Raw genomic sequence first — 26,496 nt, forward strand, 5'->3', positions numbered from 1 at the left:
AAAAAATCTTTCACCATATTTTTTTTTTCAAACGTGTTTATTTATGTAGTTTAACATGTTATTTTGTACATGTGTTTCGTTATATCATATATATTGTTAATGGACATTTTGTTGTGAGATACCGAGTTGCTCGACACGAATGAGGTTTATTATTAAAAAACGTTCAAAAATGAAGTAGCTTGGACGTTCACTGTAGAAGGAAAAAATACATGCAAATATAATTAAGTAGAATAATACATTTTCTTATTCAAATTATGAATTCATTTTCTTCATTAAATTATTGTTGGTAATATACTGATTAAAGGGATAACCACAAACCTGTATTTTTCATTTTCTCCTTTTATACTTCCTTTTTTTCTTGACTTAATAATTCGTAAAATAATGCCTCAAAGCAAGTGACCCATTTGAGAGCCGGCTCTCTTTAATGAGTTGAGACGAAAAAGCTGGTTCTCTAAAAAGAGACGGACTTCCTTTCACTACATAACTACCACATGAAATCCGAGGCGGCAGAGGCCTGCGCGCAGTAGCATCAAACCGCTCGCTTTGTTTGCAACAGAAAAAAAACGATACAGAGATAGAGGCTACCGCGGCAAACAGTTGACTTGATTGATTTCCCGTTTCGTGATAGTCCGTGTATACCGGATGGTACCCATTATTGACAAATTTCCGTTTTTCCTTACAGATTTTCTTGTACAGTACGTCGTACACATCTTAAAATGCATAATAAACGTACTTTGTACGGCAAAAACGTACAGGTTGACAGGTATGTGATACTGACGGGTTACTTGGACCGGATCGGCACTATTGTCTTGTAATCTATACTCGGTCATGAAATACTCCTTTCAGGGTTCCCGCAGATCTTTGAAAAGTCTTAAAAGGCTTTTGATTTATTATTCTAAAAAGAAGGTCTTCATTGGCATCAAAATGTCTTAAATCCAATTTTCGAAAGTCCTCAAAATGTGAACATATTAATAAGTTTTGTATTAAAAAAGATTTAGTATCATTTATTTATCAATGAATTATTTAATATATTTAATGAGAAGTGGCTTTTTCTGTCATTGCTAAAAGCTGTTGCCAGGTCATGTGAAGGAGGCACAATGTATTGTATTTTGTTTTTTTGGTGAGAAAAGAATTAAAAAGGTTTTGTATTTTTTGTGGATATGTAAATATTTTAATTTCTTTCCCGTGTTTTTCAGGGTTCGTGTGTTTCACAATTACCATTTTTAAAATGGTAATCATTATACAATATTTCATAGTACATATTTTTATTTTTATTTGATTGAACAAATGACAGATATAAACGTTTGTCAGGTCCGATTGACGGGCTCTTGGCCATGTTTTTGATATTTGATCCGTGCGCGCCTGCATGCCCCTTCTATTTCTGTCCTAGTGTGCGCGTGTGATGCTGCTCTGCTTACGAGTTGGCTTGTCTTTGGAATAATTGCAGAGAAGCAAAATCATTCTGGTAAATATCCCTTTAAAATCCCGTTTGTTTCTCTATATGTTACTGTTATTACGGTCATTTGTTTCCATTAAGTCTTATTGAGGATTTCATGCATATCAATCGTTATGTTCTATCATAGTCATTGTCCATGGATCTGCACGAGATCAGGGGAAACCGACTGGATGTGATTGCAGAAGAATCCGAAATCCAGGAGTGGAACAAAGACCCGAGCAGCTCTCAGATGTCCCTTGCTGCAAAGGACAGACACACTGATGCGTTTAGCAATGTTTGTAATGAGGTAGAAATTTATATTGTTTTCTAGCTCTTTGACTAAAGGAGAGGAGGGGAAATATGCTTTTGTATTCTTCCTTTTACTTTGTAACACGAGTTTTTAGTGAACCTACACGCAGAGTAGTAACAAGTTACATTAACACAGATACATTTACTGGAGTAGGTGTAGTGACATTTTGTGCTTCTAGGAGTATTTTTAAATAACTATACTTTTTACTTTTACTTGAGTTGATTTGTGAAGAAGAAACTGTACTCTTACTCCGCTACATTAGGCTACATTAAACACGTTACATACCTCCCCTTTACGTAAGTACACGCCTGTTTGACTTTGTTAAGGTGCAATTATTCTGTCATTTATTTTATTTAGATTTGAATAGTGACCCAAAAAAGAACCATTTGGTGATCTGGTGATCAATAAATAAGACATTGCTATGGTTACTCAGTACTTGAGTATGTTTTCTTCATCTCATTACACAAACTCCATGATAATTTGAATTCTGTGTTTAAACTAGTTGGGTTATTTTTCAAATATTTTTAGGGTGTCATTGACAGCAGGAATCAGTTGCAAGAGAAGGTGACGGAGATGGAGAACTTTGCAGGACACCTGGAAGAAATATTTTTGACTGTCGAGGTAAAACATGTCCTAGAAAGGAAAACATAGCATGCTATAGAAGCCTTTAACAATAGGTGGCGTTCTTTAAAATTTTTAAATGTGAATCGTTCATTATCTGTACTATAGGTTAAACCTCAATTTTTTGCCACCCACGCAGTTAAGCCACACCCTCGTGCAGAGGTCTGGTCCAGTTTTAAAATACAAGCGTGTATACTGTAAACGCAGGAGAATTTTGGCAGGCGCGAGCAGAACCTGGAGCGACACTACACCGACGTTCTTCAGACAATTTCGCAGCGCTATGATGAACGTGCGGCGAGATTGGAAGATGAAAAGAAGGTGAAGCTGGAGGCTCTCTACGCTCAACTGTTGACTTGTGGCCGGGCGCTGGACGCCTCCAAAGAGCTCATCGAGGAAGCCAAGGAGGTTTACCGAAGCCAGGACAGCAGGCTTTTTCTCAAGGTCAGTTCCTACAACCTTTATAGTTCATAGTCCCGTATTAAATATTTTCGTCTCCGACAGGCTGTTGTTCCCACTATGAAACAGTAAGTAAGATGGCCCTTTTTTTCAAAGTTCCCACTTGAAGTACAATAATCCCTCGTTTTTCGCAGGGGTTGCGTTCCAAATAAGTCCAGCGTTAGTCAAAACCCGCAAAGCAGAAACATTTATTTATTTATTAGATATCGGTAACATATATACAACTGCAAACGACTACAGATCTACAAATAAATACACTGAACACAGAGATGTAGATTATGAATGTCATTATACAATAGTACAACGATATTGGGGGAGTTCTCCTCAGCATAAGAAAGTGACGTAGATAGAGGCCGGCTAGCCGCACGCTAGCATCAGCGGTACTTCGGTTGAGCCGTGATGATTCAAATACAAAAGTCACGAAAGTAGCTCTAAGTCAGCAGTTTCATGGATAATAGATCTGGCATTGGCAAGATACAGGTTCAGCAGGGGTGTCTTAAGAGAGTTGTTACGTATCCGAGCCTCAGTAGGCCGGACCTGGGTCACTGCTATTGCCTTCTTTGGTGTCTGGACCCAATAACAATCCACGGAGCACCGGCTGGTGATCAGCACTTCTTTGCATGCTTCTGACTTTCTTCAGAGTAAGATTTAATGGATAGATTTATTTTTAATGTAATGAGCAGCTGAGATACTAGCATTTGCGTGCTTCTCAGTGGACACATTGACTTGTGCGCCCACCCACCTGGGATGTTTTACAGTATACACCAGCCTATCAGTTACACTCACACAGTCACACTCACCAAAAACACACACAGCCCTCATCCCTATTTACTGTGTGATATCTGCTCAATACAAATCCACGATGGAAATCTGCAAAGTCGCAAATCAGCAAGGATTAAACCGCGATACAGCAAGGGATTACTGTATTCTGAGGTTTTTGTACTATATCAGCATTGAGGAGTTTGCCAAAGAGAAGATGGACTTCAAACTGGCGACGAATCTTGAATTTGAAACGCCGCTCGCCGACCTGTCCGACGTCAAAAGCATGATGGACTCTATCAACATGGTCCAAGGTGTGCTTCTCACTCTGTAGTTCGTCACATCTTTAACTCTTGACTCCTACTCCAGGGCTTATGGGCCTGTCTATTTCATGTTTTTATATCATAGCGCTTAATTCCAGTACAGTGGCCCTTCTACATACAAGCTACTCGAGATACGATAGTTTTGAAAATGTATTTCCGGGCAAAAATCTTGCTCGACATATGAGAGAAAATAAATCTGTAAATTTACAGATTCTACCACTATAGTTCGCTTACCACTAGCATCAGTTCGTCCGATTTAATGCGTGCGTTTCCCCGCCATACAGACCTGATCCCTCGCTCTTGTGTTGTTGTTGTTTTTTTCACCTAAAGCGCTTGCCAACACGCGCACAGCCTCCCGGGCGTCAGATGGTTTACCACAGGAAGAAACGGTCCGTGGTGGCAGAGGACAATGCGATGGGCAAATGACATCGAGGTGACCTGTGACAAAGGCCTGTGCCCCAAGCCAAATGCTACCGCCGCACCACACCCAAGCTAGCCGACTCTAGGCCAGTTCCATGTCTATTTGACTATTTGAATGTGTTTAGTGATCACACAGATGTGTTTCATAGCTAATTAGGGCTAACTTCATTATTTTTGGAGGGTAGAAACTGATGAATCAGTTTTCAGTTATATGGTATTGGGAAAATTAATTCCAGATAGGCAGCACAGCGTAGCAGTGGTTAGCGCGTGTGCGGTACAGTTCTGAGGTCATGAGATCAAACCTCCTGTGTGGAGTTTGCATGTTCTCCCCATGCTTGGTTGGGTTTCCACCGGGCACTCCGGTTTCCTCCCACATTCCAAAAACATGCATGTCAGATGAATTGGCCGGTCCAAATTGTGTAGGTGTAAACGAGTGAGCAAATTGTCCCCGTGTGCCCTGCGACTGGCTGGCAACCAGTTCAGGGTGTCCCCTGCCCACTGCCCGTAGATAGCTGGGATGGGCTCCAGCACCCCTGCGACCCTACTGAGGACAAGCGGTACGGATAATGGATGGATAATTCTAGATACTAGAAATTCTAGATACAAGCTCAATTTGGGAACTTAATCCCATATGTTGGGGGGCCACTGTACAAACAAAAACACAATGCTAAAGCCACTGCATAAATATTTGTTTATAAATATATATTTTTTTTTTTAATCCAGACAGGTGTGTTTACTAGGAGGTGTAGATTTATTACATTTTTACTTTTGCGACCCTACTGAGGATAAGCGATGCAGATAATGGATGGATGGAACTTTAGTTATTAAATCAGATTCCCTAACATGTATGTTCTATGAAATGTTATTTTATCGTCTGATTTAATCTCATTTGCCTTATAGTTCGATACACCTCATATATGAAAACAATCTTTCATGAGGGAGTATTTTTAATGGTGCGTCTTCTAATCAGATGCATTAATCACAGTCTGGAAAATATGTTAATTTTCCTTCTGCAATATTTTGAAAATAAAATCAGTAGTGCAACTAAAACCACAATTGGATTTAATTTGAAAATAATGGATTTATAATCTTAGGACAAACTAACAACATTATTATAGAGATGGGTAAAATGGGAAGACAGTATCGATCTCAAGACCATAGTTTCTGTCTGATCCAAGTGTAGCAATATAACGGCTATATGAATCGATCTGCCCACCCCTAATAAGGGGAACAATTGGCAAAGGTTGACAGGTATGATAAACAAGCTATACTGTCAAAGATGTGAGGAGCACAAACTGAACGCATATTTAACTGTCAAGTAAAGAGCACAGGGTGTCCACAGCTCCATCTGCCCCGGTTATCAACCCCCAAATGGCTAACTCGGCCACACAAATGTCTCTGCGTGTGCGCTGGAGTCTGTTCTCCGACGACACGGTGGAGTTTTACGAGCTGTACTACAGACCCGTGCTGCAGGACTCGTCTCTGGAATGCACTGCTGCCCCACATGGTAACCGCACCATCGACACTTGATGCAGATTTTTTTCTCTAAGAATGCCGAATCTGTTTCCCTGAAGTAAGCAAGTTGAAAGTCAAAGAGACCCACTGCACTGTGAGTGGGCTTTTGCCTGGCGCTCAATACGAGTTATGGGTTACAGCTACCAACACAACAGGTATCAGCCTGGCCAGCGAGAAAGCCTTATACATGACAGGTAACAAAATAGAAGTCGATAGCTAGTTACTTTATAAAACTAGATATCTTGTTTTCATCTTCATTTTATTGATTTATCGAGTTTATGGTGAAATCCCTGCAGTTCCGTCACCTCCGATAATCAAGAGCAGGCAGTGTTGCAGCTGTCCGGAGGCTGCTCTCATCCGTTGGGAGTCGGGAAACCCTGACCCCGTCGACTCCTATACAGTGGAGTTCGCTGCAGTGAAAGGGCCTGATAGCACAGAGAAGGGCTTCACTGAGTAAGTGCTTTCCACTATCAAAAATCGTAAATTATCTTGGAAACTATTTTAATATGAACCCACTGACTAACCATAAGGCAATATAAATGTCATTGAGGCAAGTTAACTGGCCATAAGGAGCAAATCCCCCAAAACCTCACTGCTGATAAAAAAAAAAAATATGCAGCATTACCAATCTGCCTACCTACTGAACAAATGTCTTCTGCCCGGATTGAAAACAGAAAATCTCATACGTAGATAGATTAAGTGTAGTTTAACAAAAGCCTTGCGATGTGAGACTTTCGATCCCTTATAACGATTTGGCAACTGTACTTATAAGCAAACAGTCCCAGCTGTCAATCTAACAATAAATTGACTAACCGAAAAAAACCCACAAATTAGCAGTTTGCACATTGTTATTTATCTTCAGCATTTGCCTCTTCAAGTTTGTTATGTAATCTCGAGGTCTCCTAATTAATAGGCTGAAGTATAGCGGAGTCTAGAAAGTTTTCGGATGAATGGAAAAAATATCCTATTACAGGTTGAACTGAGGGCGGCACGGCGGATGAGTGGTTACCGCATCCGCGGCACAGTTCTGTTGTCATAGGTTCAAATCCAGCTACCAGCCTTCCTGTGCGGAGTTTGCATATTCTCCCCTTGCTTGCGTGGGTTTCCTCCCACATTCCAAAAACATGCATGTCAGGTTAATTGGCTGGTCCAAATTGTTCCCATCTGTCAATTAACGAGTCAGTCGGTCTCTGTGTTCCCTGCCCACTGCCCAATTATGGCTGGGATGGGCTCCAGCACCCCTGCGATCCCACTGAGGATAAGCGATGCAGATAATGGATGGAAGGTTGAACTGATAGTAGTTTATCATATCTCCTCTATTTCCGAGGTCTGTAGTAGCAGTGCCGACATGTCAGTGCCTGATTCAGCTTCAAGCCAATCATAGCTACCTTATTTCTGTGAGGGCTGTCAATATTGGTGGACACAGTGACAGAAGTGACGACATCATCATCTCCACCACTGGTGAGAAGCAACACCAAGCAATGCTCTTTGTCTTCCATACAAAACACGATCTAAACGTGATCTTTTGTCGGCAGGCACATTTTTCCATCTTCTTGAGGACACTGCCCATCCATGCCTGTCCTTCTCTGAGGATGGTTTCACCATTTTCTATGGTGATGAGGAGTTGCCAATCAGCTCCATGGCCTTAGATGTTAACAACTTTACAAGGTAAAACAGAATGGATTAAGTGTGGTCAATGTTTGTTACATGGCCGACCCTGGACATTTTTTAAATTGGCGATAATAAAATGTAAACCACTCAAGGAGTTAGACCTCCTTGAAATTACATAAAATTATATCTACAAGATGGTGTGACTTAGCTCAAATTTGCAACTGAATATCTACCCGGTAATAGAAAAAAGTTTCAAATGTTGAAACACATCTCCAATACCATTCAGGTTTTCAGCCCCTGTTACACTTTTCAACCCTTTGCAATCATTCAGACTACAAAAGATAAAAAAATTGAAAATGTGAGATAAAACAGTTGGAATGGTGTGTGGAGGGTGACAAATTATGTTTGTTTTACAGCAAATACATAATTTAAATTGTGGTCAAGTTTGATTTCGGTTTTATCTGACCAAAGCACCTTCGTTTATGTCTTTCCTGTTACCATCCTTCAAAACACCCTACAGATCTGCATAGGGTAAAACTGAGTCTTGTCCAAGTAACAGAATCCCCTGACCTAAGTTGTCATCCATAGTGATGATCACAGGCCTCTTGTCTGCACACCTGATCAGTCCTTCCATTGTTAGAGTTATAAGTTTAAAGGATCTGATATTCCCTATTTTCCAATGTGCTTAGTTGCACAATGTTCTTTGTGATACTTTAAAGCTTGGGAAATAGTTTTGTTTACAAATCAGACTTTAAGCTTTTCCAAAACAGTATCTCTGCCCGGCCTGGCTCGTTCCTTGGGCTTCATAATGGTCTCTACAAAAGGCAACATGAGACTTTCAGAGCAGTTGAATGATTTAGTTTCATAAATGACAGCTAAAATGCCAAACAGGAGGTTTGTGTTAAAGGGAACACATGACATGGCCACTTGGAAGCAAACATTCCCTCCCACCAAGTTGAAAACTGTAGACTTGTATGACTTCAAGGTGGACAACAATAATTCTGATTAACCTAAAAGTGAAAGCACCTCTAAATCCAAAGAGATGTTGAGGGACAGCCCACAGGATAGTTGGGCGCAGTTATCACTATATGTTCCCAGGGAAGCGTGAAACCCTGTGCCTGTGGGCTTCCATTTCTAAGAGCTGACCATCCATTGACTAAACAATCATTTTGACCAATAATTAAATCTCCATCCAACACACTGGAGCTGAGTCAACGAAACTTTCTTTCATCTCCAGCTGGCATGTCCCATTTCATTCTGTGAAAGATTAAACAAACTTTTGCCAAGCCGCTGTTAACACTACTGACATTTATTTGGAGATGTGATTACACATGAGTGAATTCCATTTAACATCATCCGTCATTTAAGACAATTATCATTCACACATTCTCACTGAACATTTAGAGTGATTGTGGAGTTTGGATCACTTAGAGCACAGGTGTCAAACAGGCGGCCCGCGGGCCAGATCAGGCCCGCTAAGGGATTGAATCCAGCCCGCGAGACAACACTCAGAGAAGCGCAAGAGAAAAACAAGCTGCAGGTTGAAATATGTCAACTTGATGTTGCCAAAGCCAGGTGCCTCTCACAAAGACACTGTACTTGTATGTCTTTCTCTCTCTCTCTCGCTCTTTTTTCCTTTCCACTCCTTTTCTCCCACTCTGTCTCAGTCTCTTTCACTCTCTGTGTCCCTCTTTTTCTCTTCCTTTGTTGCTCTTTGTCTCTTTCTGTCTTTTAACCTCTTTTGCTCTACCTTCCTTTTTTTCTCTTTCTCTCTTCCTACCCTTTGCGCTTTCTTTTCTCTCCGTCTGTCTTTCTATTTCTCTTTGGATTTCCTTCTTCCTCTCCCTTTCTTTTCCCCCCTCTCTCACGACTTTTTATCTTTTGCTTCTCACGCTCTCTCCCGCTCTCTCTGTTTCTTTCTTTGTCCCGCCCTCTCTCCTTTTCCCTCCCTCTTTCTCTTATTTCTTTATCCCTATTTTTCTTTCTCTTTAATCTACTAGTCCGGCCCCCAACAGAATGTTTGTTCTATCGTGTGGCCCCCGAGTTAAAATGAGTTTGACACCCCTGACTTAGAGTATAGAGGCAGACTATTGCATGACCCACTTCCAGTTTTTTGTCAAAAGAGTACAATATCAATAAGTCTGGTACCACTTTGTGTGCACTTTTCATTAAGGAAAGGAATGCTTTCTATCCTTGCTAAACATTATCTACACGTGCATCAGGTGTGTCGCTGTCCTGGGTGATTTGATTCCGGTGCGAGCAAGGCACTACTGGGAAGTGGAGGTGGATGACAGGACAGAGTTCAGGATTGGAGTTGCATACCATGATACAGAGAGAAATTCCTACCTGGGAGGCAACAGCACATCCTGGTGTATGAGACACATCCTCAGTACTTCCAGGTACCCCAAGCACACTCGCAATGTGATATTGCACACCAATGGCAAGGAACATAAGGCACAATCAAATCAGGAAGCAGAAGCAAGCCCATGCAAATGTGTGCGTGTTAGCATTGCTACAGAAACGTAAATCTTATTTTGAATGAGCCAGTGTTGCATGGCATCCTGAGATTACCTTATGCGCAACCCTTTCGCAAGGTTTCTTATTTCTCCTTATACAGAGGTTCTTTTAGTTTTTCCTTGCTTTCGTGGTTTTCAGATCAGACGATATTGTAATGGTGCTCTGTGCAGCCCCTTTGAAACTTAGCGTGATTAAGGGTGTTACAAATATTTGTAAATGGATAATGGTTAAAAACTGCACAGTGACCCTTTGTCACAACAAAAATATTAATTTGGTACTGTATATGGTTTGGAAGATTTGTAAGATTTGCATACCTGTCAGCCTCCTCGGCCCCATGCCCTTACAAACTGTCGTATTTTCCCTTACAAAATAATCTTATACCATATTTTTTTTTCAAATGTGTTTATGTAGTTTAACATGTTATATTTTACATGTGTTTTGTTATATCATTCTGTACATAATCTTAATAAAATAAAAAAATCAGGAACAATCGTTATCAGCGTAACTAAAATATCCATTAATAACACTTTAAATTTGTAAATAAAGATAATTTTTGGGGAAAAAAACTAGTTGGCATTTCTATTTTGGAAACCAAGCCACAATATCGACCATTGATGCTTGTACTTTAAATTGCAAACAGACTAACAGGGACAGAAAATACAAACCTTTGCAGCCGTGTGACTAGGAAACATGTTTTTCATAAGCCTTGTGAAGTGATTGACAACTGTTGGAGGTATGTTGTGCTCTGTGATGAAATGGCAAAACATCACTTCTGCAGCTGTTAAGGAGTCCAGTGTTTAGTGCCCAATTTCGACTCCCCTGCAAAATCCTCCTTTGAGTGAACGCGCATTCTGCTGCGCTTCCGACAATAGCTTTATTGTTTTAATAAGCTTATTATATAGAATACGATCGCTATTGTCAGAAGCGCAAAAATTAGGCAGTACAGCGGCAGACGCATGCGCACAGTGGCACCAAACCGCTCTTCGTTTGCAACGGAAAAAAGCCAATACCGAGATGGATGCTACCGCGGCAAACTCGTTTGACTTGATTGATTTGCCGTTTCGTGAGTCAGTGTATACCAGATGGTACCCATCAATGACAAATTCTCATTTTTCCATACAGATTTTCTTGTACGTCGTACAGGTCTTAAAATGCATAATAAACGTATTTTGTATGGCGAAAACGTACAGATTGACAGGTATGGATTTTTCCTATCTAGTAAAATAACTACCCGTAAGCACATTTGGGTAAGAAAACTACTACAATAGTCAAATACAGTGAAAGATTTTCACTACTAGTATCCTTTTTTTTAAATTCTCCAAGTATTTCAATATCCTTATTGTGTGAAATCCAATACCAGTTATTAGGTTTCCCATTAAATACCTGTAAATGATAGTAATTTTTCCTTGACTAACTAAAAACTTTTTGAGTTTTTCCACAAAGTGCTATTCCGTCGCTCACTTCTAGATTAACTCAAAGGTTTCATTTATGGCCCCAGACCCTTGATTTCCTCATAACCAATGTTATGCATTCAGAAGTGTTATAAATCACTCAAATAAGCAGACACAATTTTATTGTTACTGCATTCAATATTACTCAATCTACCCAAACAGGACGTATCCAAAAAATGCCAACTACACATCCAACAAGTGCAACTTGAATCAGTTTTACCTTTTGGCATCTCCACAAAAGAAATAGTGCAGAATACTTGAACAGTGATATCTGGTTCGAAACCATGCAAAATGCTTCAAGGGAGATAAGACATGTAGGCGCATCCTCACAATATTCAAAAGTGCCTTCAGTACCTGCTTTGAGCATGGAAAACAGCAATTATGAATGAAAATGTAATTGATGGAAGCTAACAATGACTAACAAGTTATTGAACAAGCTTTTTAATGATCTCACAGGTATGGGTGTGATTTTTCTAGCTTTAATTTTGAAAATCGTTCGGATTGAAACGAATTTGCTTCTAGGTGTTGCTTGTGCTCCACCATAAATCTTTTTATTTCTCTGAAGGATGCTAGAATTTCCTACACTGATAAAACATTAATTACGTTATTACTTGAGCTCTTTGAGTTCTGATATGAATAACTAATCCCAAGAAAATGGAATCAATGAACTAGGCTGATGGAAATAACACACACAATTTAGTAACACAAGGAATTAATGGGGAGACGCCGGAGATTGAGAGTTTGACCGCTAAAAGTTTCCGGCCATAATGCTAGTCGATTTGGGGAGATTCCCTTGTACAGAAATAAAACGATCAATCCCAAGAACCAGCAAACATGGTTTTAAATATGAAACAGTCCTCTGACTTATTGTTAAGAGATTTGGTCTCATCATGTGGCCCATGTGCTGATCTCAAGGTTGTAGTGCAGGCCTGCACAGCCACGTGGTGCGGCCATCATACGAGGCAGTAGAAGCAAGCTATTGATCAGCTCCTCCTCTTACATGGACCAGATCATGCCCCTATGGGCGTGGTCTTCGATATCCGATCATAGATATCAGGTGACTATCTTTAAAGTTTCTAAACTTGTTAGAAAGCCAAAGAAGTGAGATATTTCCGTAATGTTCTGTACATGAGAATACCCCTCCAATCAACATAATTACGTACAGTGAAAACTTTTTTTAATCAATACATAGCCTGTGATGTTTTAATTACATTCAAAACTTATCAGATTTCATTGTGGTACATTGTGAATTAGTACGTTCGGGAACTGTCCAACAGGGGCCGCTATCGTTCCATCCATTCCAAAGTTCTGAGTTACTTGGAAGTCAATTTTGTGCTGGGCTTATTTGCTCTACTTGTTGAACCTTTCATCCACAAAAAGTGCAAGAAGAATGTTGTGTAAAACAAAAGGGAAAAACAATCATTGCAGTTTCAAATGTTAAAGCACAACTACAATGTCTGCGTTTGAAAACCTAAATTCTCGACTGAGAGCCTAGGATATGAAAATACCATCAGAAGTTTTTGCGTGATAAATATTTCGCAAAAACGACTGGCAAACGTTAAGAGTCAATATTTATCCGATGATTACAGCACTTGATAACAATCTTTCTTATATTTCAGACACAAGTATGAGTTTCTGCACAATGGTCAGAGCCCTGATTTAAGGATAACAGTGAATCCCGTCCGAATTGGGCTGGTTTTGGATTATCACCAAGAAACTCTGTCGTTCTTTAATGTGGATCTGGAACAGCACTTGTATACCTTCCAGTGTCATTTTAAGCACTATGTCCAGCCATGCTTCGGCCTGGACAGCCCAGGAGCCCTGACTATCCGGAATGGCATTGAGGCTCCAAAATACACAATCACTGGGTAACCTTAATGTCATTTAAATAAACGAGTCAAATGAATTACCAGTTGTAGCCGTTTATTATAATATTCCATGGGAACAGATATTCATCCATTTCTGAAAGAAAAAGCTATAACGAGGTTATCCCCTTATTACCGATCTGTATTCAATTCAGAACAAAAGCAGGGCTGAGCAGATAAAAATACATGGTTGTATAAATTCAATTTCACATCACTGTGCACGTATTAAAGTTACAAAAAAGATCCAACCAACACAGTGCTGGTAAAATTAGTACCAAGGGATGCAAAATAATCTCCTGGTACTGTGGTTTGAATATATTCAATGAAAAATAAACATTCTGCTCTGTGGTCAGCAACAATTCCCTTTTGAGAATTTTCAATTCATTTATAGCTACCCCATTTAATAATGGATGTCACAAGATGGCAGCTATGGCCTCAGCCGAAAAACTGCAAACATGGGGTATACAGCAAATAGACATCCCCCACACCAAGATAAAGAAAAAGGAGAATGTTTATTCTAAAATGGCGAAGCAGTTATCTTGGCAAATCTGGCATTTTAAAAAAATACTCTGCCCAAACAGGCATTGAAAATCTGAGTCTTTCAATTTTAACAGAAGAAACACACATCGTCTTAAGTGCGTTGACAGAGGGAAATTGGATTTCTTTAGGGGGCGTCGCTCAAGTACTTTTTTCAAAGGGATCATGAGTTACTGCTCTTACTGCTACACGTCCTCTCCTCTTCCTCGTCAGAAGAGTCACCGCCATAGGGCACAAGCCCTGATGAGTCCATCACTATATTAGGCTTCTTTTCACACACATCACCAATATGACCTGCTGGGGCAAAGCATTAAAGACAAACAGGCAGGGCATGGTGGCAGAGAAAGAAAGAAAAAATAATGGAGAGCAAGCAAGAGAGAGAGAATGTGGAGGGTGATAGCAATAGAGCAAGCGAGATGGAAAAAGCGAGGGAGATGTATAACAAAGGCAACCCCATTGAAGATCCCCGAGTGAGCAGTGGTTCAGTTGGTTTCATCCCCCAGTCAGACAGATCCAGACATTCATGGCAGACAGGTCCGTTGACATGTGGAGAAAGAGAGAGAACAAGGGAAAGACAAAAAGACATATAGAAGAAGACTCCGTTAGTGACATATGGCATTCGAGAAACTCTTACAGGTCTTCACTCCTTCTCCAGTGCTCCACAGGGGGAGGGAGATGTCATTTCAATCCCAACAGACTAATTTATTAGACTGTGGCACATTCTTCTGGTTGGCCAACACATTGGAGCATATGTGATAGTTAGATTGACCCCCACATTTAGATTTTGGCCAATTTCACTGTTGCATAGCCCCCCCACCACCAACTAACGGCTCAGACTAGAGAGATGAAACGTTTGCCACCTGACTGAAAATGTCTAGAGCTGCAAGCGCCATCTCTGGACAGGAATGAGAAAAAGAAAACTAGCACATACCTAGTAATGCTGCACTGCTGGCTGCATTGTCTGGATCTTGCGTCAAATGGTCACTTGTTCGCTTCAACGGGCCCAAAACGAGAGCAGCAAAGGGAGGCGGCGGCGGTGGCATAAGGATTCTAAAGGGTCAAACCCAAAATATGTATTAATACCAAATGATTGTTAGGGACAATATGAAATCTTAAAAGTGCAAACCTTTCTATTGTTTTTTCTTTGATGACAGAAGAAGGAAATTTGGACTCCGGTGCGGGAACCTTCTTCAAGCAGCTGACAAGCTGAACAAATGCCCTTTCTTTTAATTAGTTGTTACCTAATTCTCAAAACCATACAATTACATTGATTGCATATAGATATGAGAAACTCAATTCTTGATCACTATTATCCTTGTCTCTGCATGATCCAACAATAAATATTCACAGTGAGTGCAGGAACGACTCCAATCCAACCTGTTTTTCCTCGGTGCTTTCACTCAACTGCTGATTTGAACTTCCTGCTTCATGTTGAGCGCGCAAAGGTCCTACAGGTGCCAATGTAGCGCTGCTGGCAACACCCTTTAACACACATCAATTATGATAATCATATCTTCCAAACCATTTAGCAAGGAATAATCTGATCTAAATACATCCTTTACTGTTTATTCATGAATCGAAGGTTTGTTTAATATCAAGGAAAATGATATTTACAGCATATAACAGGTGCACGTTACAATTATATTATTCAAGAATGACTAATTGTGTCGTCACTGCTAGTGCAAGGCAAGTGACCAGCATCCATAAGCAAGTCTTTAAAAGACCAGGCAAACAGAACACAGGGTGGTCATTAAGTCACGATAACAGTTGCAATGCTTTAGATTACCTCCACAACATACGGATTTGGATTCCGTGGACACACCGGATACTGAACCATTGCCTGAGAAGATGGAGGGTTTGTCGAAAAGTTAGAATGACTTGGGGGACCGTTTGCATTACTCCAATAACCACTGCCTCCTGGGTACGCTGAATAGCCTCCAGCATACCCATTGGCTGGGTAGTTATACCAGCAAGGCTGATTAGAGTAATTGCTATTAGGTGGAAATCCAGGAGCTGCATATGCTGAAAGGAAAGTATAGAGTGTTGTGTTAACGGCCTCGGTCACATACAACGGTAACAGGCTGTGACCAACCTACAGTTGGGCCAGTCACTTCACAGGATGAAGTTAATGACTAATATCATCCCTGTTCAGTCAGAAAAATTGAAAGGAAACTCACGTTGAGCTGAAGTCGTGGCCGTGTACGATGACTTCAAGAGAGCATGGTCACCCCTCACCTGTAGGTAGACACGAAACATGAGCGAATGAACAGTAAGCATTGCAAAACGACAGGCGTGCCTGTAGAATAGTATTGTGGGTAGTTGCAGAGCACTCAAGACCTCTCTCTTTAGATCAGGCGGTTCACACTACCGCTGTTACTCTTGGAGGTGGGTATCAGTGAGAACTATAGGCTTTGATAGCTTCACCTTCTTAAACCTCCATGCAACAAATTTTCAGCTTCAGGCGAGCAATCAACTTACAGTTTCCAACAGACTCTCTGTGAGTCGCCTGGCTGCTTCCAGTCCAGCTGCGTTTGGATGGCTGTAATATAAAAACCATTGGTTGAACATGTCACCATAAGGAAAATTGACCATGTATCAAATATATACATTTTTATGAATATATATCAGTCTACCATTTGAAAATTTGGTACGTCCAAGGGCAAACATCCCTTTTGGAAAATGAGGCATGTTCTACATCACTTCAAGGCACATGCTTGTTTTAACCAAAACAATTGTAAATATTTCATTAATAATGAATTTCAAATCAATTCTGGTTAGAACATTTTAAACAGGGTGTATTATATTGAATGAACAAAACTTTCTTAGGGTAAATATGTGTTGGGTAGGTTCAATTTTAAAAATCGTTCTAACAGAAAAAAATATTCATGGGTTAAGCTTTAATACGTACTGAGACAAGAGTCTTAGGGGTTGACCGATTAGGGCTAATACAGTTCTCAAAAAAACTCAGATCTGAACAAAAATTACCTGATGTAGACGTAGAGGGGTTCAAAAGATTCTCGTTTGGATGCCTGTTCAATGTAGCCAGAACCTTTCCCCCTGAGGAAAACACGGGCCCCGGTTTCTGTCTGGATGTGACCCAAGTATGTTCCTCCAGGACCTTCGACCTTCTCATTTACGTTGAATGACGGCACTGACTGTTCAAGGCCCACAAAGATTTTTGTGTGGACAAAGTTCTATAAGGAAATAAGTTCATTAAAAAAATAAAACTTGGTAAGTTACATGCAAGAAAATGTGTCAGCAGACGCAGTAACCCATGGCTCTCTTCTTGAGACCATGGGTCTTCTCTCTGCAGTTCAATTTAGGAGGTGAGTATCAATGAGAGCAACATGGTCTTTCTTTGCCTCACTTTCTTTACCTCCAATCTAAAAAAAAATTGGACAAGCTTATATCAATCCTGCCTACCCCTGTATGAGGAGCTGCTGGCCGATGCCCCTGACTCTGCGTTGAGCTGGTGCTGGGTGTTTGGTTGACGTGTCGAGGGGGCTGAGGGTAAAGCGTGAGGGGGGGAATTATGGGCATGGTTTGACCTCCTGAAGCTGTAGAGGCCCTCAACATATCCTCAGCGATGATCTCTCGTATTCTTGCGACAGCTCCTACAGTTATGGAACGATTCAAGTGGATGCATCAGTAACGACATAAAACTCTCATTAATTCTTTATAGCTAAAAGCATATATTGGTAGAAGCAACTTACTATTAACCTGCTCCTGTGTCTTTGCCTGAACATGCAAATACAAAGGTCTGTTTCTAAAAGGAGACAAATTAGAAAGGTCATGGACAACAGGGAAGTTCTAGACCCTTTTTAATCATTCACATGACGAAACTTAAAATGGTATATTGTGGTCAGAAAGTGTCAAAAATGACCTGTTGATTCTACTGAGGGACAACCATTTTGCAAAAGTCAGTAATTATGAAGATAAACAATGGCCTAGACTAGGGGTCCTTTTGCCAGATATGGCTCTTTTCATAAGTACATATGGCTCGGAGATAAAAATTCAGATCATGCAACTCTTCTCTGTCACGTTCCAATTATGATATGTGCACAACCGATTTTAGTACTTGCAAAGCCGAAACAACACTGTATATTGATATGGTCCCTTCTTTCCTCATAATAATGTAAATCAGGAATTAACTGCAGTGCTAGAGTAAAGAGACCCCCCTTATTCCATTTAAAGGTGTAGAGAGAAATTCTGAGAAAGATTAAAAATGTAATTTCACCATTCCATTTCAAGTGCCAGGTTTTCAATGTAAATCTCTTGAATTTCTTCCCAAGGTAATTTGCTTGTTTTTATATTACTAAATATAAAAACAATGTTTCTCATATACACACACACACGAAGTAACGTTTCAACGTTCAGTCTAATGTTTTTCTTGTACGTTTATCAGTTATGTACTCTTTTATTTTGCAACCTCAGTGGAAATGTTTAAATCTAAACTTAAAACTCACTTCTACTCCATTGCATATGAATAATAACCTACTCTTCTTGTCGGCTGAAAAATAGTCTGTGTAACATAGTGTACTAATCTGTGAATCCCTTAGAGACTTATTGTGATTAAAGGCTATACAAATAAAAATGACTTGACTTGACTTATTTAGAAGTTGCATTTCCGGTGTATATCTGTTTCCTGTGTGACAAAAGTTAACTAGACACGCGGGGGCGCGCAGTGTGTGTGGCCGGTAGCCCAGCCAGGGCGAGTGGCCTTTGGGCCATCACCAATGCTAATAAATTTTATTTACCTTAATGCTTGTTTTTATTTGTTTAATTCTGCCAACATAGAGTTCATATAAGTTTTAACTTTAACACAAGTTCCCCCAAATTCTGTGACTTTGCAGGCTTACCTCAAGGAAAAAAAAGAAGACAAAACAATGACACGAATGTTTTAAAAGCATGGAAACAAAAATGTACATGTGTGCGTAGCGTTGAATGGATATATTAAGAAATAAACAATACAGCATGTGGCCTTACAAAGATAATACTCATGAGGGTTTCAGATGTACAGATTGAACAACTGAATACGTACCCTCCTGTTTTTTCCCTTTCGACATCAGACATGAAAAGTCCTCTGGTTGATACAATTGCCCCACTACAAAGTCGAATCTGAAATTGTTAAGCCAGAAACATTAACACACATTAAGATTTCTGCATAGTATTGAAGTCTATAATAGAGGTTTATGTACCTCCTCTTGGGTTTTGCCTTTGGTAAGAAGATCTCTGCAAGTTAGAGGCACGTCATTAATGTCGACCTCTGTAACAACTAGTTCTTCTGGGGGTGGTTGCACTGGCACACATATTGGGTTCTGGAAGAAATTCCCAAATAAATAGATACAGTCATGACAGCGTGGAAATAAGACTACTCAAATGAGCACCAAAGTTTACTTACCTTTGTCAACAACGGAGGGGGAGTCAAAAGTTTTCCTTTTGCCATCAACATTGCATTTATTTTAGCAGCCTTGGCCGCAGCCAATTCAACTCCTCCTTGAGGTTCCGGCTTTTCTGCATCAAGTGTTGCACTTTCATTTTGCTCAGTTTGAGGAAGTGAATTGCTTAAATCAGACTTGCGACCAAACCGCGAAACGTGATGGGCTCCATTCCCACTGTCGAGCTGATTAGAAGGAGCTGGTTGATCCCATCGGCTAGTTAGACACCTGAAACAACAATTAACCAGGTATTAAAAAAACACACATACATACATGCAACATCAGGTTCTATCAATTGTATTACTAACTGTAGAGTTCTGTGAAAAAAAGCATTTGCTCCCTTCCTGATTTCAGCATATTTATCACTCACAAAGGGTATCAGATCATGAAAAAAAAAATTGCAACTCTGTTTATACCACTAGTGGCAGGAGCAAAATATCAGGATCGTGTCCATCTCTCTTAGTCAACGAGAGGACGTAGCATACACATGGAAGTGTGACATTTTCCATCTAGAATTTCCTCGACATTTTTTTCAAGCGTAGGTTGAAAAACGACGAACGATCAACGATACACTTAAGGACTTTTAAGACAAAAGTTTGTAAAGTTCAAAGACGAAACCTGCATCTATAAAATGGAATGGAGGACAAATAATGACCACACGATTCCGAAGGTTTGAACTGTGACCTTGTCACATATATAAAAAGGTAAATAAATGCGCCAGTCTTAGTATTTTATGAAATTTTCACAATAGAACTCTGCTTTCACCTGTTTTTGTGGCGGTTTGGTTCGCGTTTATCTTAAAAAAAATATGGTGTGGCTCTCACTGGAGGTTTTTTTATTTTTTAAATATTTTCCTTTTGATGGCGGCTCACGTCAAAAATGTTCCAGACCCCTAGTCCAAATTGATTGAGATTGCCATTATAAAAAAAAAAATTAAAAGGACAATTGCTACACGATTCTGATATTGTTTAAAGCCCCAATGTGTAACATGAGCCCACTAGATAGCACTGTGTAGTCTGGTACAAGCAAGGGTCAGGCAGCAGGAATAACATGGCGCCGATCCAACAAGTAATTCAACGGTGAAAAAGAAATTTGTCGATAAACAATCTTTAGTAAAACAACATTGGTGCAATGGTTCATGTATGCTTTTGCAAACATATGAACAATTGTTTTAATTGGATTTAATGTTTTATACCGCTAGGTAGCACCACATATTACACACTGTCCTTTTAAATAATTGCACGCTTATATTATTTATAGTGGGGGTTTGTGAGAGGAACGTGAAAATGGGCAGTCAGGGTGGGGGCAATAGGCCAAAATGCAGTAAATGTAAAAACTTCTTGAATAGTTTGTGAACAGTTTAAGTCTCGGGGAATTTAACGATATACGTTGCAACTACAAACCTCAATGTTCAACTATTTGGATGAAAAAAAATTATCTCCAGTTGAAACATATGAATATCATTATTGTTTTGAGGGAAGCCAAACGTGGAGTTTCCCCCCGTAGCTAACGATGGCTAACAGGCCACGACCACTGTAACCAGCTCGCCGTCGTGTCTGAACGTGACTCTTTTCATCTCAGTTCTCATTCAAAGGACGCAAGATACTTACGGCGCCTGCCCGGCCATTTGTGAAGCCAAAACTCAACGACGTGAACCAACATGAGAATCAAGAGAGTTTGTAGCAACGCTGAACAACAATTTCAGCCATCGAGTGAAGCGCGCATGAATGCCGACGAGTTCTTGTGACGTACTTCCGTGACGTCTCCCTCGCGAGTGTGAACTGCAGTAAGGGTGAGCGGATATGACTTAGAGACGTCTAAATTTAAGCCAAAGGAAATCTTTATTGTTAATCTTATCATCATCATAGCGAAATTCTACATTCACAAATGCAAATTTACTAGTAGAAAAATGTCTATCATTTCCTTTCTATGCAAGCGAAACATTACATCAGTGGTGTCAAACTCATTTTGGCTGGGGGACACATGCTGGGAAAAAAACAATCGCACGGGGGGCAGACTAGTAAATTTAAGAGAAAGAAAGAAAGGGAAAGAGAGAGATAAAAAAATGAGAGAGAACAAGGCAGACAGCGTAAAAGAAAGGGATCTAGAGAGAAAGAGAGAAGGTAAGAGAAACATAAAAAGGGAGAAGGAGTGAAATAGAGAGGGCACAATTGAGAGAGAGGGCACAATAGAAAGAAAGAGAGAAAAAAGAAGAGGAAAAGGGAGAAAGAAAATAAAGAGAATGAAAGAGAAAGAAATAATAAAGAACGTGAGAGAGAGAAAGATCAAAAGAATAAGAAAATAGAAAAATACAGAGAGAAAGAAAAAATAAGAATAAAGTGAAAGAGAAAAATAGAGAGATAAATAGAAAGAAGGGAGAGAAAGAGAGACAGGGTGAGAAATAAAAAGAGAAAGGGGGACAAAAGATACAGATAGAAAAATATAGAGAAAGAGAGGGAGAAAAAGAAACGGAGGGAGAGAGAAAAAAGAGAGGGATAGAAATACATAATACTACAGTTGCTTTGCGAGTGGTGCCTGGCTTGGGTGACATCAAGTGGACATTTTTAAAACTGCATGTCATCTTTTTCTTGCGCTTCTCTTGGTGTCGTCTTGCGGGCCGGATTAAACCCCTAGGCGGGCCTGGTCCGGCCCACGGGCCGCCTGTTTGACACCAGTGCATTACATGATACCCAGAGGTGGGCATAGTAAATTTTACTCAAGGAAAGTATTGTTACTTCAGAATGATATTACTCAAGTAGAAGACGAATTAGTAATAATAACTTGAGTAAAAGTAAAAAAGTACTTGGTGAAAAAATACTCAACTACTGAGTGAATTGTTGGGAATTATACATCAAAATTTACCGTTTACCAAATTGTTCGAATAAGTTATCTGACTCCATTAACCAAACACAACCTACATTCACCCAACAATTTATGTGCGCTCGTTTCTTGAGGGAAAAGATGACCAGGAAGCCGACATCTCCACACGGGGGCAGATTTATTTTCCCTAAAAATTTAACTTAGTGTACTCCATCGAAAACGGCCGAATTAGTGACGTTGGAGTCTCTGGGAAGCCTTTTTCTCAAGTCCTTTAGCTTTCTCCTATTAGGCATCTTTTCCCCGCATAATGGCGTGCCGACTCCTCCCATGGGTGCGGCAAGGAAGCCCCCTAGGCTTTAACATCTCATAGAAGAGCGTCCCGATGTCTTGGGTACTCAGAACATCAGGGACTTTTCTGCGTCAACAGCGTCTGGATGTCCTGATTTCATATCAGCCGTACGTCCCGTTCCCGCCGTTCCTGTAAACAACATTTTCCACCAGGGTGCCCTGACCTTGCACCACAGCCTAGTCAGTGAATATCTTTTGCATTAAATGTAATTTGTATTCAATCGTATAAAATCCTTTATAGTCAAATGAATAAAATCCATTCAAACTGTAGCGACGTCGTATTTATTGGTTATTTTTAAAAACGAACTCGAACACTGGAGATAATGCATATTGTTGCTGGTGTTGCCCACCCTTTTTAAGGGGAACTAACACTCTAGAGCGCTCACCTTGGTATCCAGAGATTGCAGGTTCGATCCCCGGCTCCTCCGTGTTATATGTCGAAGTGTCCTTGGGCAAGACACTGAATCCCTAATGCCCTCAATATGCAGGTGGGCGCCCTGCATGGCTGCATGGCCGCTATTGGTAGTGTGAGTGTGTGTGAATGGGTAAGTGTGAAGCACATTGTAAAGCACTTTGGGAGGTCTTCATTGACTTGAAAAGCGTTATATAAACGCAGACCATTTACCATTTTCATAGTCGCTAATGCTAAGCAACATTTTCGATCTGTTTCATCCGTAAACAAATTTCGCCCCGCTGAAGTTGCTACGTTTAATTGGTTAAACATGACGTTCGTCTCCGTCATAATAAAGACAGACGTGTTCTTACGTAGAAGAGATTTATTAAGTAACGAAGTAACGACTTCAATGTTGCTTAATGTAATGGGGTAAAAGTAACGTTTTTTTCCCCCACAAATTTACTCAAGTAGAAGAAAAAGTATAGGAATTTAAAGATACTCATAGAAGTACAAAATTTCCCCAAACTTACTCAAGTGAAAGTTCGTCAGTACACACCTGATGATGGCCGTAAAGCTTTCCCACAACCAGAAGGCCATTAAAACAAATACTAATAGCAAACATTTTGGCCTTTTTATGTAACTTTGTGTTTTCCCTGGCATGTTTTGTTTTACTGTTTAAAATATTTTTTATTTTTTTTTTGTATTTTGATTTGTTGTGCAGTTTGAATTTACTGTTTGCAAAACACTGTGCTAAGATGATTGTAAGGAAATGTTTCTGCATTTGTTCAATAAAGCATTAAAAAGTGAGCAGATCGGCTCAAATAGCGATATTTATTAGCGAGTACTTGGATCGGATCTGTGGAACTCTTTCCATGTTTGTCTAGCGGCATAAGGACAGAATATATGTCAGTTTATAACCAGCTGATTGACCCTAAAATAGTGTGGATGCTAGGTGTAAGATCTCAAATAAGCACAAAGTATGTGGAAGAAGCAAGATAGCAATTTTATTTTAGTGACCACAGTAAAATACATACATAAATAAATAAATGACCCGAGCGTTTTATCAGCGCTACGTTTGGATTGTGCGAGCCACTTTGAGGACCTTTCGAGTTACTTTCTCGCCTCAGGTGTCCTGAAAACCCTTCCTGACCTTCAAACCGCCTTACCAATGCCCAATGCGCATGCACGCTGATAGGGATTTGTGGCTTTGAAAATGGCGAGTAGGCCTACTTACTTAGTTTTATCTGACTCTTTCACTGCTTCAGAATAAGCCTAGCGTGTTTTCCATTGGTTGCGTTCTAGCATAGTATTTGTTTGCAACGGTAATCGTTGCAGTGTATGTTTGCATGCCAACCTTCATTTTACACCATCAGTCAAAGTTCTGTTTGCCATAATTCTGTGTTTCAGTGGTGCTGGATTTAGAACACTGGTCCAAATCGGGCAAGTAACGAGTAAAATACCTTTTTATGACAACAAGTTATCTCATCTCATTAGCCGTACCGCTTATCCTCATTAGGGTCGCGGGGGGGCTGGAGCCCATCCCAGCCATCTCCGGGCAGTGGGCAGGGGACACCCTGAACTGGTTGCCAGCCAATCGCAGGACAGAACAACAATAACAAGTTAAATGAATGAAAATAGTGGCCCAGATGACGAGTTCTTATTTAAAACAGCTTAATTCTTACATAAGGTAAACTTAAGAATAATTGACTTTCCTTGGCTTGAACCTATCAAAAAAGGGACATTACGTAATATTTAGTGCCTCTGGTGGTATAATAAACTTTCCTTTAGTAAAAAAAAAAACGTTGTATTGATTACTAGGCAAAAATACACGAATTATCATGCCATGGTAATAAAAAAAATCATAGGTCGAGAAATGTGTATTACTTTAACATAGTGGAATACATACCAAGTAGTCCGCCATCTCTGGCATCTTTCAGCTTGCTTCGGCATTGATTTTCGTTCGTATGACAAAAAAAAGGGCCATCTAGTGGTCACATATTATACACCAGGGCTTTAAATTCTAAAAAAAGTGAGGAAATAGTACATGTTTTTTTGCATACCATCTCTATATATTTTATTGATTGATTACGATTATTTTCCAATATAATGCATTTTGAAGACAGCCTGTCTCTTCTTTGACTTTCTGAGCGGTGAAAACGCAAATCTGGCCGAGTAAAATACAGTAAGCAGCCAGCTTAACCTGGGAGCAACAACAAAAATACCTAAAGCGACAAACACAAATCTTGCCGGGAATAAGCCCATGGACACCGCAGGCTAGCTGGCTACTTTTCCAAACAACACACTGTCTGCAGCTAACTTGTATCAAGCAAAACAGGAAGCGTAGACACTAACAGGGAGGTAGCCGGATGACATTGTACCAACTGGCACACACGTGGCGAAGTTCACAAATGAAAAGCCACAATTGAGGAAAAAGTAAAGAAGACACGCTGTAATGTCAGCAGTTAAACCTACCCCTGCAGCTGTTGGAGGTCGAAGCACGCAACTCTGACCAAACAGTACCAAGCCTCCCATCAATAGGGTAAGCAAAGTTTCAGTTTCTCCAAGCAGAAATAAAAAGTATTCAATCGCTGTTCACTACAATCGCTGTATACTTCGGAGCTTTCTCATATGTTGTGTTAACGGTAGTTGCCATTTTGAAAGTGTTGTATTACTCCGATGCTGTCACAGCTCTAGAGGAAGCAAGTAAGATGGGTCAACTTTGAGACTACATTTCTCGAGTCCCCTAGCGCATGGAATAATCTGCAACATAGCTGCATAATTGTGGGCCGCAACCCTAGACATCCTGTGCCTTATTGAAAAAAAAAACAAAAAACAAAATTGTGAACACCTTTAAATACATTGTTTGTGATTGTGGGATCAATAATAATAATGACACTAATTAATAAATAATTATTAGAACTATCAACTTATTGTATAATTAACAAATATATATCACTGGTTAAGAGGGCACAGCAGCGCCTGTACTTCCTGCGGAGGATGAGGAGAGCCCACCTGCCCCCACCCTCCCTCATTACATTCTACAGGGGCACCATAGAGAGTATCCTGACCAGCTGTATCTCTGTGTGGTGTGGAGGCTGCAGCGCTACCGACTGGGGTAGGGTGAGGAGGGTAACGAGGACAGCAGAGAAAATAATCGGGACTACACTTCCCTCCATTCAGGACATTGGCCAGAAGCACTGCCTATCCCATGCTAAAAACATTACCGGGGACCCCTCTCACCCCCATCATGGACTGTTCACTCTGCTAGCCTCTGGGAAGAGGTACTGCAGTGTGCGGTGCAGGACCACCAGGCTCCGTAATAGTCTAGTCCCCCTGGCCATTAGACTGTTAAATGGTCAATCTAACATATAGTTAACTTAAATCTAAACGGCTGCTAATCTGACTTTTTGCACTACTGGCAGTTTTTTTTATAGCTTGCCACTCCTTGCACATTGCTCTCTGCACTATTGTAATTACAGCGTTATTGTTACAGTGTTAATGTTACTGTGTACCTGACTTGTTAACCTGACTGCCCATTTTTCACATCTGGTTAGCTACTCTTCTTGCACTATCGGCACTATGGTAAAATACTATACGTAGCCAAAATACAATACAACATTATTTATATCTGTACATTCAAGGAAACTGTGGGGGTCAGATGCATCGACATTTCGTT

At 40.2% G+C, this 26,496-nt stretch overlaps 2 protein-coding genes across 3 annotated transcripts; one reads left to right on the top strand and one right to left on the bottom strand.

Annotated features, from left to right (window-relative positions):
- Positions 1 to 1,389: 1,389 nt before the first annotated feature.
- fsd2 (fibronectin type III and SPRY domain containing 2) lies at positions 1,390 to 13,318 on the top strand. Its single transcript, XM_088334271.1, has 13 exons — positions 1,390 to 1,465; positions 1,584 to 1,742; positions 2,274 to 2,366; positions 2,574 to 2,807; positions 2,868 to 2,890; positions 3,774 to 3,895; positions 5,667 to 5,831; positions 5,899 to 6,033; positions 6,136 to 6,292; positions 7,167 to 7,300; positions 7,375 to 7,507; positions 9,673 to 9,849; positions 13,038 to 13,318. The coding sequence occupies exons 2-13, from the start codon at positions 1,593 to 1,595 to the stop codon at positions 13,288 to 13,290; spliced, it is 1,776 nt and encodes a 591-aa protein (XP_088190397.1). The 5' UTR covers positions 1,390 to 1,465; positions 1,584 to 1,592; the 3' UTR covers positions 13,291 to 13,318.
- A 6-nt stretch (positions 13,319 to 13,324) lies between these two features.
- Positions 13,325 to 21,037, bottom strand: LOC148367384 (KH homology domain-containing protein 4-like). 2 transcript variants are annotated; one of them, XM_088334273.1, is made up of 14 exons: positions 20,869 to 21,037; positions 19,222 to 19,486; positions 19,019 to 19,138; positions 18,862 to 18,938; positions 17,534 to 17,586; positions 17,244 to 17,434; positions 16,806 to 17,014; positions 16,299 to 16,359; positions 15,998 to 16,055; positions 15,607 to 15,842; positions 15,198 to 15,302; positions 14,947 to 15,026; positions 14,752 to 14,870; positions 13,325 to 14,114 (listed from the first exon to the last, which is right to left on the bottom strand). In XM_088334273.1, exons 1-14 carry the CDS (start codon positions 20,883 to 20,885, stop codon positions 13,984 to 13,986), a joined length of 1,722 nt encoding a protein of 573 aa, XP_088190399.1. In that variant the 5' UTR covers positions 20,886 to 21,037; the 3' UTR covers positions 13,325 to 13,983. The 2 variants fall into 2 exon arrangements, with proteins under 2 accessions (XP_088190399.1, XP_088190398.1); XM_088334272.1 differs by having other exon boundaries at positions 13,325 to 14,117.
- Positions 21,038 to 26,496: the final 5,459 nt, after the last annotated feature.

The sequence above is a fragment of the Urocampus carinirostris genome, chromosome 4 (assembly GCF_059441175.1).
Source record: "Urocampus carinirostris isolate Australia breed hairy pipefish chromosome 4, RoL_Ucar_1.0, whole genome shotgun sequence".
NCBI lineage: Eukaryota > Metazoa > Chordata > Actinopteri > Syngnathiformes > Syngnathidae > Urocampus > Urocampus carinirostris.